The sequence below is a fragment of the Furipterus horrens genome, unplaced genomic scaffold (assembly GCF_987537825.1).
Source record: "Furipterus horrens unplaced genomic scaffold, mFurHor1.1.pri manual_scaffold_5, whole genome shotgun sequence".
Taxonomy (NCBI): domain Eukaryota; kingdom Metazoa; phylum Chordata; class Mammalia; order Chiroptera; family Furipteridae; genus Furipterus; species Furipterus horrens.
Genome location: NW_028327175.1, coordinates 102,366,655 through 102,384,921, shown reverse-complemented (window position 1 = coordinate 102,384,921; position 18,267 = coordinate 102,366,655). Strand labels below are relative to the sequence as shown.

Genomic DNA, 18,267 nt, shown 5'->3' with positions numbered 1-18,267 from the left:
GCCCCTCCCTTCTCTCCTGGAGCCCCGCCCTTCCCTTCCTCTGGACCCACCTCTCCCCTCGGTCCCACTCGCTGTGCGCGCTGCACTGCCTCTGGCTCCGCCTGCCGGCCGGCCTCCCCACCAGTTGCGCGCTCTGCTCCTCCCTCCGCGCCCGCGCGCGCCTTACCCGCCTCGCCGGGCTCCCTCCTTTCGGGGTGGTTGGGTCGCGCGCCTGAGGGGGCGGGGCCCGGAGGAGGCGGTCGAGCCAATGGGGCGCGGCGGCGGTGGCGGCGGTGGCAGCGGCCGCGGAGGCGGTGGCGGTAGCGGCGGCGGCTGGGTCGGGCCCCGACGGGCGGCGGCTGTTGAGGTGGAGGCTGAGGGAGGCGGCGGCAGCGGCGAAGGAGGTGGCGGCGGCGGTGGCGGCGGCGGAGGAGGAGGGGGGAAGATGGCGGCGCCCGTCCTGCTGAGAGTGTCGGTGCCGCGGTGGGAGCGAGTGGCCCGGTACGCAGTGTGCGCCGCTGGGATCCTGCTCTCCATCTACGCCTACCACGTGGAGCGGGAGAAGGAGCGGGACCCCGAGCACCGGGCCCTCTGCGACCTGGGGCCCTGGGTGAAGTGCTCCGCCGCCCTTGCCTCCAGGTAGTCTGGCTAGGGGGAAGCGGGCCGGGAACAGCCGATCGGGGCGAGGGCGGAGGTTGGGAGTGGGAAACGGGAGGCGGGAGCTCGGGCCTGGGGGTCGGTGGAGACCGGGCCGCGGAGGGACCCACAGCGCTGCGAGCCGACCCCGTAAGGGTAGGGAGCGACAAGGGTGGGGGGCGGTGGCCCGGGGCTCCGACCCAGGGGTAGCCCAAGACCAGGCCACCGGGCGGAGGTGGCGGGGCCGCGAGACCGGCGAGGAGGGATGAGGTGGCAGAGTGTAGCCGCGAGGCCGAAGCGGACCGGGAGCAGTTGGGCAAGCTGGAGCCAGGCTGGGGCCGGGCTGGGAAAAAGCGAGAGAGGTTCTCTGAGGGTGGGTCCCGGGCGGCCTGACAGGTTTCCTGGTTCTGGCCGGGAGAGGTGGGTCAGGGGTGTTAGGACCCTGCTCCGGGGAGCTGTGAGGTCGTGGTCTACCCGCGGTCTGGGATCGCTGCAGTCCAGGGCTGTGTGACCGGTGTGGGCTTGGGGGTTGCATTTCCTTCTGACTTCCCGGTGCTAGGACAGGTGTTTCCGTGGTCAGGCCTCTTTGTACTCTAGCGCTGATGAGAATTTGCAGACTTCTTGAAACGGTGACATTTGCGAGCAGACACGAATTTGACCCTACTCTAGAAGATGCTGTTGGCACTTAACACATCTGATTTCTTGGATTCTCCCTCGTAAATTTCAGTGTGCTTGGGACGGGGAAATGGTTTGAGTTTGGGTCTAGTTTAAGCTTAATTTGAGTAAAATATGAGAACGTCCTGTGTAGTGATATTTTGGGAATTGGGGTGAGTTTTAAACGTTGTTGGTTAGTATAAATGGGATCACCATGCATTGCTAAACTGGAAGTATTGGTTTGTTTTGCTAATACTAGGTTTATAAAAATGTTGTAGTCGATTTATCTGTTTCATTTTTCTGCAATAGGTTTACCTAAACAGATTACTTTAAAAAAGGAATTTACATCTTAAAAGTGTTTATTTTTAAATTTAGCAGGGTTCATTTTAAAAGTAGCAACCGTGAAAGAAATGATTTCAAAGTTGGTAGGTTACTATTTTAATAGAGACATACTATATCTAATATTTTGAATTTGTTAACAGTAGTCACCTTTGAACAGTTTCTTCCCCTACTGTAAATTGCTAGGTAGACAGTATTATATAGGCTTACTAGTTTTATTTTGACCTACATATTGGTGATTACATCAATAAACTAGCATTGGAGTTTGTCTTATAACTATTTATAAACATCTATTTAATGGATGGCTTGAGTCTGATTTGTAGACCAATATTCTTTTGGAAGTAGGTAGAATAAACATCATTAAAAGTTTTTATTTTGTTAAAGTGAAAAAGGCTTTAAATAAAAGCAGATTATTGAGACCTCAAGTAGTTCTTTTTATCTGACTTAAGTATTGATTGCCATTTAGCAGTAGTATTCAAAAACGTGACTATTTTAGGAAAAGAAAGTTTGAGCTGAGGTTTGAGTGACTAGAATTGAAGATAAAGGATGAGAAAAGTTAACCAATGAAAAATATCCCAAGGGAAGTCCTTTACCAGAATATAGCATTAATTCATGTGACTTGCTGAAACACACTTCTCAATCCTTGAGTGTCCTAATTCAAATAGAATGAAGTAGAGATTGATGAGAGAATCATGAGAGTGAGAGAATGAGAATGTGTGTAAAATCCTTTAGTGTTTCGGGAGGCATCACTGTCTAAGGAAATAGTTCCCAGACTTTTGGATTTCAAAAGAAATATTTCCCCCGCAAATTGAGACACTGTAAGAGTTGCCAGTTTTTTGTCCTGCCAGGTATAACCAGAAAAAGCAGCATCAGTAACCCACAGCACTATCGACTGGCACCATCATTTCATTTTTTAAAAAAGGATTTTTTAAACTCATTTGGAAACAACACAATCTCAGAATAAAAGTCCTTTAAATGGAATCATTTAGCTCTATTAAAAAGTTTACTTTCTTCTTCTTATTTGTCCTCATTTTTATATAAATTAGTAAAAACTGGGGCAAAACTGAACCAGCCTGGCAGTCTATTAAGTAACCCTAGTGGGCCACTTGTTAGACTGTGAGCTCAAGCTAGTTATCCTCTTGGAGACTCAGTTGTTTCATATGCTAAATGGGAAGTAGTATTAAAATTTACTTTACTAGATGAATGATAGAATTAACAATGATACATGATATCAATACCTGGAGTCAGTTATAGCTGTTAATCATCGGTTGGAAGTGTTTTTTGTAGTATCTGATAATAAACACTTTTAAGTAAATTGTTTTCATGTTTATTGCTCACTCCATGGCAGAATGTACAGAGTTAAAGTCTATTTAAGACTATATTTAAAGTGTGGCAAGAGAAACAAAATAATGTGCAGAATTATTATTATTTTTTAAGATTTTATTATTTTAGAGAGAGGGGAAGGTAGGAGAAAGAGAGGGAGTGAAACATCGATGTATGAGAGAAACATTGATCAGCTGTGCCCCAACCTGGGACCAGGCTGGAACCCAGGCATGTGCCTTGACCAGGAATCAAACTGGTGACCTTTCGCTTTGTGGGACAACGCCCAACCAACTGAACCACACTGGTCAGTGCTGTAAATACCTATGAAGAATGTAAGTTACATTAGGCCCCTTCTAAGAAAGGTTTCTGTGTAAAAATAGTACAAATGATCTTGAAAGATTAATAAACTTGACAATTCTAGTTCTTAAAACAGTAAAAATAGTGTTTGAAAAGCATCAAGTTCTCAAAAAATTGCCTTTGGAAAATGTTGGATTAGTACTTCTCACCCATCTTTAAAAAAATTCGTACTGTATATTTACTGTTCCCTCCACCTCACTGAGATCATACATTTTTAGAATTTTTGCAAGGTAACACAGTAGCAGATTGGGGCTAGAAGCCTGGCTTCCAGAGTATTGTTTAGAGTCTCCTCCTGCCTCCATTTTTCCAATTAAGTTCTTGTGTACGTAATAACATTCATTACTTCATATTTTAAAGATAATAAAGCATATACAGTGAACAGATCCCTTTATGCCCCTTCCCCCAAAACATGCAGTTCTCCCTTTCCATAAGTAGCCATGAAACTTTCCAGAGCTGTTTTATGCATGTACAAGCATAAAAACGATCGTATTATTCTTCCCATTTTACGAACATAAAATTATATATTCTGCTCTGTACCCTATTTTTGCTAGAATTTCCATCACCACTAATACTTTTAAGTGCTTATTACATTCATATTTGGTGAAATGTTAATTGTTGCTTGTATATAAAAGAAAATTTATTCTAGTAGTTTTTTAAATAATTAAAAAATTTAATTAACAGTTGATGTACAATATTACATTAATTTTAGGTGTTCAACATATTAGAATTTATATAACTTACAAAATGATCATCCTGATAAGCCTAGTACCCAACTGACATCATACATTGTTATTACAATAATATTGACTGTATTCCCTATGCTGTACTTTACATCTGGGAATTTAACTGGGAATTTGTACTTCTTAATCACTTTCCCTTTTTTACTCACCTCCCCAAACCCCTCCCCTCTGGCAACCATCAATTTATTGTCAGTAACTGTGAGTCTGTTTCTATTCTGCTTGTTCATTTATTCTTTAGATTCCACATATAAGTGAAATCATACAGTATTAGTTTTCTTCTGACTTATTTCACGTAGCATAATGCCCTCTAGATTCATCTATATTGTTGCAGATGGCAAGATTTCATTCTTTTTTTATGGCTGAGTAATAGCCCATTGTATATAGTACGTACCACATCTTTATCCATTTGTTTCTCAATGGACACTTGGGCTGCTTCCATTTCTTAGCTATTGTAAGTAATGCTGCAGTGAACATAGTGGGTGCACACGTCATTTTGCATTAGTGTTTTGGATTTCTTCAGATAAATACCCAGAAGTGGAATTTCTGGATCATATGGTAGTTCTACTTTTAATTTTTTGAGGAACTTCTTTACTGCTTTCCATAGGGGGTGTACCAGTTTACTATCCCACCAATAGTACACGAGAACTTCTTTTTCTTCACATTCTCGTCAGCACTTATTTGTTGATTTATTGGTGATAGCTATTCTGACAGGTGTGAGGTGATAATCTCATTGTGGTTTTTTAAAAAATATTTATTTATTTTTAGAGAGAGGGGAAGGAAGGGAGAAGAGAAGGAAAGAAACATCAGTGTGTGGTTGCCTCTCGCACGTCTCCAACTGGGGACTTGGCCCACAACCCAGGCATGTGCCCTGGCTGGGAATCGAACCTATGACCTTTCAGTTTCCAGGCCAGTGCTCAATCCACTGAGCTCAATCCACACCAGCCAGGGCAGAGCAATTTTAAAGCAAGGAAGTTATTATTAAGGCATAGTGTACAAGAAGTAAGTTCCTGGAGTGTTTACCTTCTAAGCCTAAACTTATGAAGATATGGCATTGTAACACCTAGTTAGAGAATAGATATGTGGTGGAGTGAGTTATCAGGAGGACTTAACAGAATAGTCAAGGAAAGAAAGGTAAAGCGTATTTAGGCATATGGAATGGACAGGGGAGGGAAAAATGAGTTAGTTTAAATTTGTACTAGGGTAGGATAGCCCTTTCTCCAAGGGGTGTTTAGTCATGAGGACCTACTGCAGACAGGAGAGTTGGGCCTGGGATATGGTGCTGGCTGAATCACTATGCAGAAGTAGGAATTTAAGAGGAATTCATTTCCTTGATGATTCAGAAGAACTCAAGGGAACAGCATGAAGGCAAACAGAAAACGGTGGCCATTTGAGGAAATATTAGTGGTCATATTTGAATGTAACCCAGACCCACATGAGTTGGGAAAGGACTGGAATCTGTAACTTGCCCAGAAAAATGTAGAACCAGACATTCTCATAAGTTGCATGTTCTTGCAAACACAGATAAGCACTGAGACTTGGGTTTCTCTTCTATACGGTGTTTGTACTAGATTGCAATAGACTTGTACTGGGTTATCAGTTTTTTAGATTTGTTTCCCAGAATCCTAGTTCTGTGGCAGTACAACAGGGATTTTATAAGCATTTGATTCACATTTTAACATTTTAAACTTTAAAACACTATAAACATTTAATATAAGCTCAAATGCATATCATGTTAAATTTTAACACATCAGAGACTATGGATTTATGCTATTGGGATGTCTCAAAGGGGTTATGCTAGGTGGAAGAAAAAGTCACTCTTAAAAGTTTACATGATATGTGATTTCTTATATAACATCGAAATAACAAAATTATAGTCATAGAGAACAGAGTAATGGTCACCAGGAGTTAGGAATGAGGGAAGAGATGGTATAGTAATGGAGATGGTATGACGGAATCTTGTGGGGAGGGAACAGTTCTGAATCGAATTGTGGTTTCTTGAAGCTACAAATGTGATCAAATTTTGCAGGACTACGCACATGCATACACACAGACAAGTGCATGTAAAACTGGTGAAATCTGAGTAAACCTTGGCTTGCACAGGGTCAGTTTTGTGGTTGTGATATTTTTGTATTAGATTTATGCAAGATGTTACCATTGGGGAGGGTTAGGTGAAAGGAGCTTGGGACTGATTTATAATTATTTTAAAATAAAAAGTAAAAAGGCAAAGAAAAAAATGTATTTAGAATATTGGAGGGAAATTATGCAAAAGTAAAAGTTAAAATTATCCATAATGCAAATACCGAGGATAACAATCCTTGTAATATAATTTTTTGCTTTGTGCATATACTTAAATTTTAAATAATCCTATTCATTAGAAAGATTATAGCTTTATATTGGTATTTTCAAAATTTAGGCTAGTGCTTGTTTGCCAATGCAAAATCATATTAGCAAATTCACTGCTATAGAAATCATATTACATTGTGCAATAACACATGACTGCCTTATGTATAATATTCTCATGTCATGATTAGTATATGTATTAAGATTTTTATTTTTTCCCAAAATATTTGTGATTACCAAGTATTCTCATTCCTTAATATTATTAGAGATTTAACCTGGAATTGTTCTACTTTATTATACCTGCATAGGTTTAATAAAATTATTAGATAGCATTAATGTACTATTTAAAACAAAAAACCCTCTTTTGCAAACTGCTAATTCTGTGAATCAGGTTTTTCTTGATACTGTGCAATCAAAACAAAGCTTAATTTGAATTCTCCAGTCATCCATAGATTTAAGGTTTATGTTCATCAGAAGAGCTTCACTGTAAATTTTATAAATTTGAGCCTTTAAAATATACTGATAAAATGAAATACTGATTTAATCTGTCTCATATTGCAGAGTCACATAAAATTTTATTTAGAAAAATATTCTTTTGATGAAAATATTTTAAGTCATATATTATGATCTATAATAACAAAAGAAAGGAATTTCAAGGATGCTACTGTTACTATTGTCTGATTATTGATCTTTATAAAAACATTGTATTAGAGAAGTAAAATAATGAAAGATCTATGACAAAGTAGAAATTAAAGTTGAGTATTCTTAACTCTATGCTGTGTTCTAAGTGTTTTATTTATTTCCTCCTGTGCATTGTGCTAATAGTTAAGATCACAGACTCTAGGGCCGGAGTACCTGGGTTGAAATCTTGGCTCTGTGACTTGATCTCTCTTGTCTCAGTTTCCTCCATAATATGAGGGAAATAATAGTGTCTAGCCCTGACTAGTGTGGCTCAGTGGATTGGGCATCATCCTGCAAACCGAAAGGTTGCTGGATTCCCGTTCAGGGTATATGCCTGGAATGTGGGCCAAGGTCCCTGGTTGAGGGTGTGCGAGGAGCAACCAACCAGTGTTTCTCTTGGCGCATTGATGTTTCTGTCTCTCTCTTTGTCCCTCCCTTCCCCTCTCTTTTATTTTTAAAAGTTAAAGAAAATAATAGTGTCTAACTCAGGATTACTGTGAATATGAATTGTACCATTGCACCAATACCTGTAAACAATTTAGCACATGCCTGTCACAAGAGTAAGTGCTCATAAAACTTATCTGTTATTTTAAAACATGGTTGAGATTATGCTGTATGTATTTTATATCTTTTTTCCTCATTTAACATGCCACAACTATTTTCTCATGCCATAATTCCACCAGTAATGTAAGAGAATGTCAGGTGTTCAGTATCCTTGCCACTATTGGGCATTCTCATTTTTTAGACCTTTATTGATTTGATAATATGAAAATGTCATCTCATTGTCTTGTTTTGCACTTTTCTTCCAAGCATAAGCAAGGTTTAATGTTTTTCACTTTTTAACTGTTTGCATTTCTTCCCCAGTCTTGACTGTATAGATCTTAGAATTTTTTATATTGCTATAGACAAATGCTTTATATAGTTAAAGGATATGAATATTTTACTATATTGGTTAATATTTTTGCCATTTTAGTTTTATTTTTGTAGGATGTGGGTGTTTTTTTAAATTGAAAGAAAATTTTATTATTTTTAAAATTATCTTGATGATGCTATTACGGTTGTCCCAATTTTTCCTCCTTAGCCGCCATCCGCCCAGGCCCCCCTGCCCCAATTCCTCTGGCAATCCCCACACATTTTACATGTCCATAAGCCCTGCACATGTGTTCTTTGGCTACTATACTCCCTATTCTACACTTTACATCACCATGGCTATTCTGTAACTAGTGATTTGTACTTAATCCCCTTCCCTTTTTGCCCATCCTGCCGATCCGTCTCCCATCTGCCAACCATCAAAACGTTCTCTGTATCTATAATTGTTTTTTTCTGCCTGTTTGCTATTTTGTTTATTAGATTCAATTGTTGGTAGAAAGGTATTTATTGCCATTTTATTGTTTATAGTTTTGATTATTTTCTATTTCTTAAATAAGTCCCTTAACATTTCATATAATAGTGGTTTGGTGGTGAGGAACTCCTTTAGCTTTTACTTGCTGGGAAGCTCTTTACTTGCCCTTCAATTCTAAATGATAGCTTTGCTGGGTGGAGTAATCTTGATTGTAGGTCCTTGCTTTTCATCACTCCCAATATTTCTTGCGAATTCCTTCTAGCCTGCAAAGTTTCTATTGAGAAATCAGCTGACAGCCTTATGGGAACTCCCATGTAGATAACTAACTGCTTTTCTTTTGCTGCTTTTAAGATTCTCTCTTTGTCTTTAACCTTTAATTATGATGTGTATTGGTGTGGGCCTTTTTAGGCTCATCTTATTTGAGACGTTTTGTTCTTCCTGTTCTTCATGCCTATTTCCTTCACAAAGTTAGGAAGTTTTCTGTCCCTATTTTTTCATATAGGTTTTCAATTTCTTTACTCTCTCTCCTTCTTCCAGCACCCCCATGATGTAAATGTTGGTACCATTGAAATTGTCCCAGAGGCTTTTTACACTATCCTCATATTTTTGGATTCCTTTTTCTTCATACTGTTCTGATTTGGTGTTTTTGCTTTCTTATATTCCAAATTGCTGATTTGATTATCAACTTCATCCACTCTACTGTTGATTCCCTGTAAACTTTTTCTTTATTTCAGTTAGTATATGCTTCATATCTGACTTTTTCATTTTTATGGTTTCCTTGTATTTTTTTATGCTTTTGAAATTTCTTAGTTCATCTGCTCTTCCCCTAAGTTCATTGAGCATTCTTATAACCAGTGTTTTGAATTCTACATCTAGTATATTGCTTGTCTCCAGTTTGTTTAATTCTTTTTCTGGAGTTTTGTTCTGTTCTTTCATTTAGGCCGTGTTTCATTGTCTCCTCATTTTGGCAGCCTCCCTGTGTTTGTTTCTATGTGTTAGATAGAGTTGCTATGACTCCCTGGCTTTGTAGAGTGGCCTAGTATAGTAGGTATCCTGTAGGGTCCAGTGGCACAGCCTCCAATATCACCCAAGCTGGGTACTTCAGGTGTGCCCTTTGTGTGGGCTGAGTACACCCACCTCTTGTAGTTGAGCCTTCGTTGCTATTGGCAGGTCAGTGGGAGGGATTTACCCAGGCCAGGCAGGTGCAAGGATTGGCTGTGGCCACTGACCACCAACTTCCATCCTCTGTGGAGAATCAGCTGTACAGGGGCAGGGTGGTGCTGCTCTGATGTGGTCTGTAGCTGTCCAGTGGGTGCACAGGCTGTGGGATTTCCCAGGTGGTGCAGGCCAAGGTCAGCCTCCACCTGTCTTCTGCCTGGGCTACCCTGCATGAGCTATAGAGCAATCTAAAATGTCTTTTGTGCTGGGATTGGAGATTCTTAGGCAAAGTCAACCTGTGAATCTAGGCTGCCTACTGCTAGTGCTGGGTCTGGAGCTCACTGAGGCCAGCTGTTGCTTGTTTGATAGGATTTAGAAAGTTGTAAAGCATGAACCAAGGCCAGCCATTCATATGGAAAAGCAGCTTGTGTGGGCCTATAAACTGGATGGGGCGGAGTCTCTAGGGATCTCCAGAGCAGTCAAACAGTGTTAGTCAGGTTGATGGAGTCTTAGATATGGCATCAGCTTGTCAGCTTTGTTGGGGTAGGGTTTAGAAAAGGGACATTGGCCTCTGCTCGTCTTGATGCCAGACACTTCAGTTTCTCCCTATATACCACTGGTGCCTTTCATTGTGCTACTTGGTGCTGGAGCTCAGAAGCAGTGAGTCTGAGCAGGTGAGTCCATGTATGGGTTCTTTAAGAGGAACTGCTTGGGGCTCCAGAACTTTCTTCCAATGACTCAATCCCTGCTGGTTTTTGCAACCAGGAGTTGTGGGGACTTACCTTTCTGGCACTGAAACCCTGGGCTTTGGGGCCTTGTGTGGGGCTGGGACTTCTTGCTCCTGAGATATCCCTTCCGAATTTTTATCCACCTCACATGGAAGAGGGACCTGCCTGTTTTGGGTCTGCATCCCTCATACCTGTCTGGATGAATGTAGTTTCTTTAATTCTGTAGTTGTCAGACTTCCATTCAACTTGATTTCTAACAGTTCTGAGTGATGGTTGTTCTGTATTATAATTGTAATTTTTTGGTTTAGGTTGTATTTAGTTCTTGCTGTTTTTTTTTTTTTAAGTATATTTTATTGATTATGTTGTTACAGTAGTCGCAATTTTTTCCCCTTTGCTCCCCTCTGCCCAGGATTCCTCTTCCCTCCAGCAATCCCATCCCCCTTAGTTCATGTCCATGGGTCGTGCATATAAGTTCTTTGACTTCACACTTTCCTATATTATTCCTAACATCCCCCTATTTTGTACCAATCGATTATGCTTCTTAGTCCTTGCACATTTCCCCATTTCTCCCCCTCCTCTCTCCCAGCTGATAACCCTCCAGATGATCCCCATACCTATGATTCCGTTCCTATTCAGATTTGCTTAGTTGGATTTTGTTTTTAATTTTTAGATTCAGTTATTGATAGTAGTGAGATTGTTGTCATTTTAGTGTTCATAGTTTTGATCTTCTTTTCCTTAAGTAAGTCCTTTTGACATTTCATATAATAATGGCTTGGTGATGATGAACTCCTTTAGCTTCACCTTGTCTGGGAAGCACTTCATCTGCCCTTCCATTCCAAATGATACCTTTGTTGGATAGAATAATCCTGGTTGCAGGTTCCCTTTCATCAGATTGAATACTGCTTGCCAGTCCCTTCCTGCCTGCAAAGTGTCCTCTGAGAAATCAGCTGATAGTCCTATAGGTACCCCCCTGTAGGCAACTCTCCGCCTCTCTCTTGCTGCCACCAGGACATCTCTTTATCTTTCACCTTTGACATCTCAGTCATGATGCGTCCTGGTGTGGTCCCCTCTGGGTCCAGCTCACCGGGACCCTCCGTGCTTCCTGGACCTGTATGTCCATCTCCTTTGCAAAATTCGGGAAGTTTTCCTCATTTTTTTCAATTCTTCCTCATTCTAAACTGGTTTACTGTTTTTTTCTTCCTTATGTTCCAAATCATTGATTTGAACCCCGGTTTCCTTCCCTTCACCATTGGTTTTGTGTGGAGTTTCCTTTGTTTCACTTAGCATAGCCTTCACTTCTTCTCTTATGCGTTTGCTGTACTCAAGCATATCTGTCAAGCCTGTGAGCATCTTTATCACCAGTGTTTTGAATTCTGCTCTTAGGTTCGCTATCTCCTTATCGCTTAGTTCTTCCACTGGAACCTTGATTTGTTTCCCCTTTTGGGCCATACTTCTCTGTCTCCTCATTCTGACAGGCTCCTGTGTTTGTTTGCCTCCACATCCCAGGTAGAGCTGTTGCTCCTGTTTTATTGTAAGGGGCGGAGCCTTAGGTATTTGTCAGTACAGGGCGACCTGTTTCACCACGTTGTGGAGCTGTATGTGGGGGAGGAGTCCGAGAGGGAACAATGCCACCTTCCCAGCACTCGCCCCTCTTCCAGGCACCTCTTCCACTTCCGCACCGGACTGGCGCCCCTCTAGCTGCTGCCCTGGCTGTTGTTCCCTTAGTGGGTGGGCTTGCGGACATTCTAGGACCGTGGGGACCCTTTAAACAAGCGGACTCTGCTGAGACCGGCAGTTTCTGTCTCCACCCCAAACCCCACTAGTCTGCACAGTCAGAAGCAATGAGGCTTAATTTTTGCCAGTGCTGGGACCATGAGCTTCGAGGTCCGGTGAGGAGCTGGGAACGCTCCCCAGGTGTCCCTCCTGACTTTTTAAAATGTGTGACTGCATTTTCCCCGGCCCGCTGCTGCTGCTGCTGCCACCACACCGAGTCCTCTCTGCCCTGGCTCCGCCCCTCCTACCTGTCTGGATGAGTATTTCTTCTTTATGTCTTTGTTTGGTGGACTTCCATGTAGTTTGATTTTCGGGAACTTCTGGTTGTTTCTAGTTTTGAGGTAGTTGTATTTCTTCTTAGCTGTGGAGGGAGATGCAGCGTATCTGTCTACGCCTCCATCTTGGCCGGAAGTACTAATTGTAATTTTGATATGATTGTGCGAAGAGGCGAGCCATGTCTGCCTACTCCGCCTACTTGACTGGAAGTCCGTCACAGGTTTCTGACTTGCATGACTGCTTGGGTGCTTATGTCTTTCACTGATATAAAAACCAGCATCTTGGATATGTTAACTTTATAGTACTTTTGATACTTCCAAGGAGAAATGTCTAGCAGGCAATTAGATATGCAGAACGAGAGCTAAGACGAGAAGTCCAGGCTTGAATATAAATTTTGGATTTATCCATAAGTTAAGCCATGGACATGGAGGTGATTGTTTAGGAATGAACACTGGCCATAATGTATAGGGCTGATCCCAGGTACATCAACATTTAATGGGCCAATACAGGAGACTAAGATAGTAAAAGAAATGAGAAGGAACCGGAAAATCAAGAACATGTCATGAACCATTAAGCAAGGGAAGAATACATCTCATACTTAAGTCACTCACTGTAGGCTGATGCATAGTTAAGAAAGGATATGGGTTATGTGCAATACTCAGCTAGCCAGTTTTTACTCCACCTCTTTCAGGTTGATTTGAAACAAGGAACAACCGAAGAGATAATGCTTCTGAGAATTGCTGAAAGTTTTAGTTATCTTAAGAAGTAAGAAATCAAGGCCCCTCTCGTTCTTTTTTCTCCCTGACTCTCAGGTGGAAGAAGACAGATTTGAGAGTACTAATTTGGCCTGTGTGCTACAGGGTAGAATCACCACTAAAAGGTCAGTACAAAGGTGTGGGCTCACTTTGCTGCTTCTTGCCTGTGACTTAAGTGGTATGAGAAGCCTTTCAGAGAGGGCTTTTTCTTGTCCAAGTGAGAGCCAGGGCCAAACCTCCTACTTGGGCAGAAAAGGCCTGAGGCAGGTGGCCAAGGCCAGATCAGCAGTCAGCCAAGACAAATGGGTTCTCTCTGGTTACATGGCCCTGAGTACTGATAGGAATGAAGTAGAGCAGGCTTCGCTCACATCACAAGGAAAAGACCTAACTGTGTTTGAGAACTGGGGAGATATAGGAGGTCCATCTCATGCCATTTCAGTTAGAAACAAATTAAACTTAAGTAGATTTAAAAAACAGTATCTCCACACAAACATTTGGGCTCACTCTAGCCTTTTGTCTTAAGAGTTTGATACCCAAGTCCTAGTTAAGAATACAATGCAAAGTATTTGGGTTTTTTATTTGTCAGTACAAATATTTAATACAAATATCCCTTAGGGACCCTATAGAATTAAAAATATTGGTGTTGACTGAACAGAATTCTAATATTCCTCAGATCCTCAACTGCAATATCGTCATAAAGTTTCTCAATTTCTAGTACTACATAAACCACATACAAAACAAAACCACAGTGGGCATCTAGATTAAAATGGTATCAGATCAGCAACTTCAAAATAAATACAGATACAATATTTTTGTTCCTTGATGGGAAGATTTGAGTGAAGATTGACTCCTTCCCAAATTTATCTATAATCAAAATCTCATGGGGTTTTTTTAGAGTTCATTAAAATAAATTTTAAAATTTACCTGTAACAGGAAATGCATGAAAAGAGCAAGCAAAATTTTGAAAATGAGGATATCTGCCGTATCATATGTCAAACTTAATATATAAAGCCACACGGGAGAAGGGGACTGTTGTAATGGAATAGTGTAGAAACATAAACTAACATTCAGTGGAACAGAACAGAGAATACAAAAAGAGGCCCTAGGTATATAAGAAAATGCTTATGGCATTTCTAATATGGACAAGTCAATAAATGGAAATAGGCGAAAAGCTATTAATGTGGAAAAAGATCCTCCTACCTGACACCAGATGAAAAAGTAAATTCCACACATAAAAGAGCTAAATATGAAAACAAATTTTAAACAAAATATACAAGTTAAAAAAAATTACTTCAGCCTTGACTGATGTGGCTCAGTTAGTTGGAGCATCATCCCATAGACTGAAAGGTCATGGCTTTGATTCCCAGTCAGGGCACATACTCAGGTTGCCAGTTTGATCCCCAGTTGGGACATGTATGAGAAGGCAACCTCTCTCTCCCCACCCACCCTCTAAAAGAGGAAGAAGAAGAAAAGTCCTCAGGTGAGGATTAAAGAACAAAGCAAAACACTTGGAATGGTATATTTTGCAAAACAAGATTAAAAACCCCAAAATCTACAAAAAAGCCAGTGATGGGACTACATAAAGTTTAAACCATATGAATAAAGATAACATAAACAAAATTGAAAGACAAGTGAGAAACTAGAAAAAAATATGTATAACACACATAACAAAAGATTAACTACTATGATATCTAAAAACATTCTAATCATTAAGGAAAAAAAGACAACCCAGAAGAAGCAAAAGGTGAAGGTATAAACAGGCAATATCCAGAAGAAATACAAATGTTTGTTAAACGTATGTCTGTACAAAAATTAGGTTACAAATTCATCTAACACCTGATAAACTACATTCTAGGTGATTAAGAAATTTTTTCAATACTAAAGTTATAATTACATGTACCAGAATGAGAAATGCCCTTGTAAACTTAAAACTTATGAGAAAAAATTACAAAAAAAAAATTAATTTTTATATACTTAAAACACCTACAGTGAGAAAAGCTAAAATGGTGACCTAGGTAAACACAGCTCAGCCCCCCACACAACCACATCAAAGTTACAACTAAACTACAGAACAACCATTTTTCGGAACCACCAGAAATTGACCTGAGTGGAAGTCCAACAACTATGTAACTTAAGAAGAAACCACATCAAGACTGGTAGGAGGGGCAGAGAAGTGGAAGGATTTGGTCTCACACACACATGTGGTGGGTAAAAATGGGGAGGGATATATCAGAGAGGGGGTGTCCCAGCCCCACAACAGGGCCTCTGTCCCAGTGTTTCAGTGCCAGCAAGATAAGTGCCCATACATATGGCTGTAAAAACCAGTGGGGAATGAGATGGCGTGAGACAGAAACTGCTGGACTCCCAGGCAGTTCCTCTTAAAGAGCCCACACATGGACTTACTCAGACTCACTCCCTGTGAGCTCCAGGCACTGGGGCAGCAGCTTGAAAGGCACCAGAAGCAAACGGGGAAGAGCTTGAAGTATCTGGCATCAGGGCAAGAGCTGGGGGACAGCCTTCTCCCAGACAGAAGTGCTGGCAGAGGCCATTGTTCTTTTTCTGAGCCCTTCCCACATAGAGCTGGCAGGCAGGTGCCATATCTGAGACTGGTAACAACCTGGCTCACAATGTTTGCCATGCTCAAGTGATTCCCTGAGGCTCTGCCCCACCCAACTTTTGGGCTCATCCAAGCTGTTCCCATATGGATGGCTTGTCTTGGCTCATGCCTCACATTTTCCTAAATCCTTTCAAACAAGCAGCATCTGTCCTCAGCATGCCCCATACCTCTTGCTAAGTGGCCCCAGGCCCAGCACTAGCAGCAGCTGGCCTTGGTTCACAGCTTGGTCTCTCTTGGGTACCTCTAAGCCCAGTGCAAGTAGCGCCATCTGCAGATCACTTTGTAGGTTTTGCCAGTTGGCCCTGGACTGAACCCAGGCAGTGGCTCACCTTGCTGTGCACCTCTCAGGAAGCCACTCTCAGAGCCTGCGCACCCTGGGGACAACTACAGATCATGTCAGAGTGCCCAAGAACAACCACCTCACCGACACACTCAAGGGGCGGACTCAGTGGGCACCGTACATACCCCTTCTGAAGTAAGTCCTGCTCTGTGGTGTGGGCACCTGGAGAGCGGATACTCCACAGTGGTCAGAGGTTGGTGGTCAGTGGTGACAACCAGTCCTTGCAGCTGAGGCTGCATGACATGTGATACTGAAACAGATTGAATACAAAAGCAAATATGAGAATCCAGACGTCTTCTGTTAAGCCAGATATTAAAGAGATTTACAAAAATGTAAAACAGGGGCCACTCTTGGAACTAAATTTTTTTTTTGAAAAATAGTTATTCATAATAAACGTTATTTCTGTTAGCATGTAATGGGTTTCTTGTTATCTTTTAAATGAATAAATAAAATTTTCCAAACTTCCTGTTTTAATTTGGAATGTGATAAATATAATAAAAAACTCACAGAAACTAAAACTCTTTAGAGGCTCAATAATTTGTAGGAGTTTGAGAATTACTCAAAACCAGAGTTTGAGATTTACTGTTCTAATTTTATAAATCTTGATACCCATTAAATAATAAGTCTTGGTTATTTTTGATCCCTTGTATTTGCATATACATTTTAGAATTGGTTTATGAGGTTCCACAAGAATACCTGTTAGGATTTTGATTGGAATTGCCTTGAAAAAGTCTAGGGATAACTGAAATCCTTATACTAATGAGTCTTCCAGTTTATGAGCATTATCTTTTCATGTGTTTTGGTCTTTAATTTTTTTCTTGATAATGTTTTATAGATTTCTAAATAGAGGTTTTGTACATCTTCTCAATGGAATTTTTGAAGAAGAAAAGGTCTACATAGGATTAAATTTAATAAGAAAATGAAGGATATTTTGAAAAATATTGTGAAACTTTACCGATGGACATAAAAGAATTGAATAAAGGCTGAAACCTAATTTGTTCTCAGATAGGGTAACTCCCATTGGAGAGACAGCAATGTGTCCCCTCTAAATCGCCGTGTTTCATGTTGTTAGATCTGCTTTTGAATTTTGTCACTTCTAAAATTCAGGTGTGCAGATGTCCCTTAAAATTTATGTCATCTTCTAATCATTCTGGCCATGTGGTAGTAGTGAGGAAGATTTTAGGAACATAACTAATTTATTTTATTTATTGTCTTTTCATTATAACCACATCTCATATGTGACGTAAATACAAAACAGAATTTAAGTCTAAAGGAAAAGAGCTCCTTCAGTAGACATAAAATAAAAATCCTCAGTCATAAGGCAGCACATACTATGGCAATGTCTTTTTTTAGTGCTACATAAAATAACTATACATCTTACGTTAAACGTATCTTGGAGTTGATAAAATGTAATCTGTAAATTCAGTGTAATCCCAATTAATATCTCAACATGCTTTTTAAAAGTTATTATTTTTGATCCTCATCCAAGGACATGCTTATTGATTTTAGAGAGAATGGAAGAGAGGGAGAGAGAAGGAGAGAAATATCAATGTGCGAGAGAAATGTCAATTGGTTGCCTTTGCCTTTAAAAGAAATGTTTATTTTTAGAGAGGGGAAGGGAGGTAGAAAGGGAGGGAGAAAAAGATCAATGTATGGTTGCCTCTCACGCACCCACAACTGGGGACGTGGCCTTCAACCCAGCATGTGCCCTGACTGGGAATCGAACTGGTTACCCTTTGATTCATGGGCTGGCACTCAATCCACTGAGCCACACCAGCCAGGGCACCTTTGCCTTTTGTACATGTGGCAAATTCGGACCAAACTAGCGCCCTAGGCATGTGCTCAGACCCGTAAACTTTTGGTTTGCAGGTCGATGCCAACCAACTGAGCTACATTGGCCAGAGCTCAACATGCTTTTAAAAACTCGATTCTAACATTTATATGAAAGAACAATAGTGGAATTTTTCATAAGAATTATGAAAAACAGTATCATGAAGGGGAGATTAGTGTAATTAAAGTCTGTAGTAAAGACAGTGTAATTAAGAGCACCAGAGTATACAGGTTATCATTGGAACAGAGTTCAGAGTATTGATGTAGCCACATTTAAGAAATGTATGTGATAAAGATTAAAACAATTTTTTAAAAGTATTTTTTATTGATTATGTTGTTACGATAGTCCCAATTGTTTTTTCCCTTTGCTCCCCTCTGCCCAGTACCCCCTTTTCCTCC

At 40.7% G+C, this 18,267-nt stretch overlaps 1 protein-coding gene across 1 annotated transcript in view; it reads left to right on the top strand.

The window, feature by feature from the left end:
* Positions 1-247: 247 nt before the first annotated feature.
* Positions 248-18,267, top strand: part of VKORC1L1 (vitamin K epoxide reductase complex subunit 1L1) — a 77,471-nt gene continuing 59,451 nt past the window's right edge. The window contains exon 1 of the mRNA XM_090276933.1: positions 248-618. Within this exon, the coding sequence (XP_090133059.1) occupies positions 248-618 (371 nt within the window). The remainder of the gene's footprint in view (positions 619-18,267) is intronic.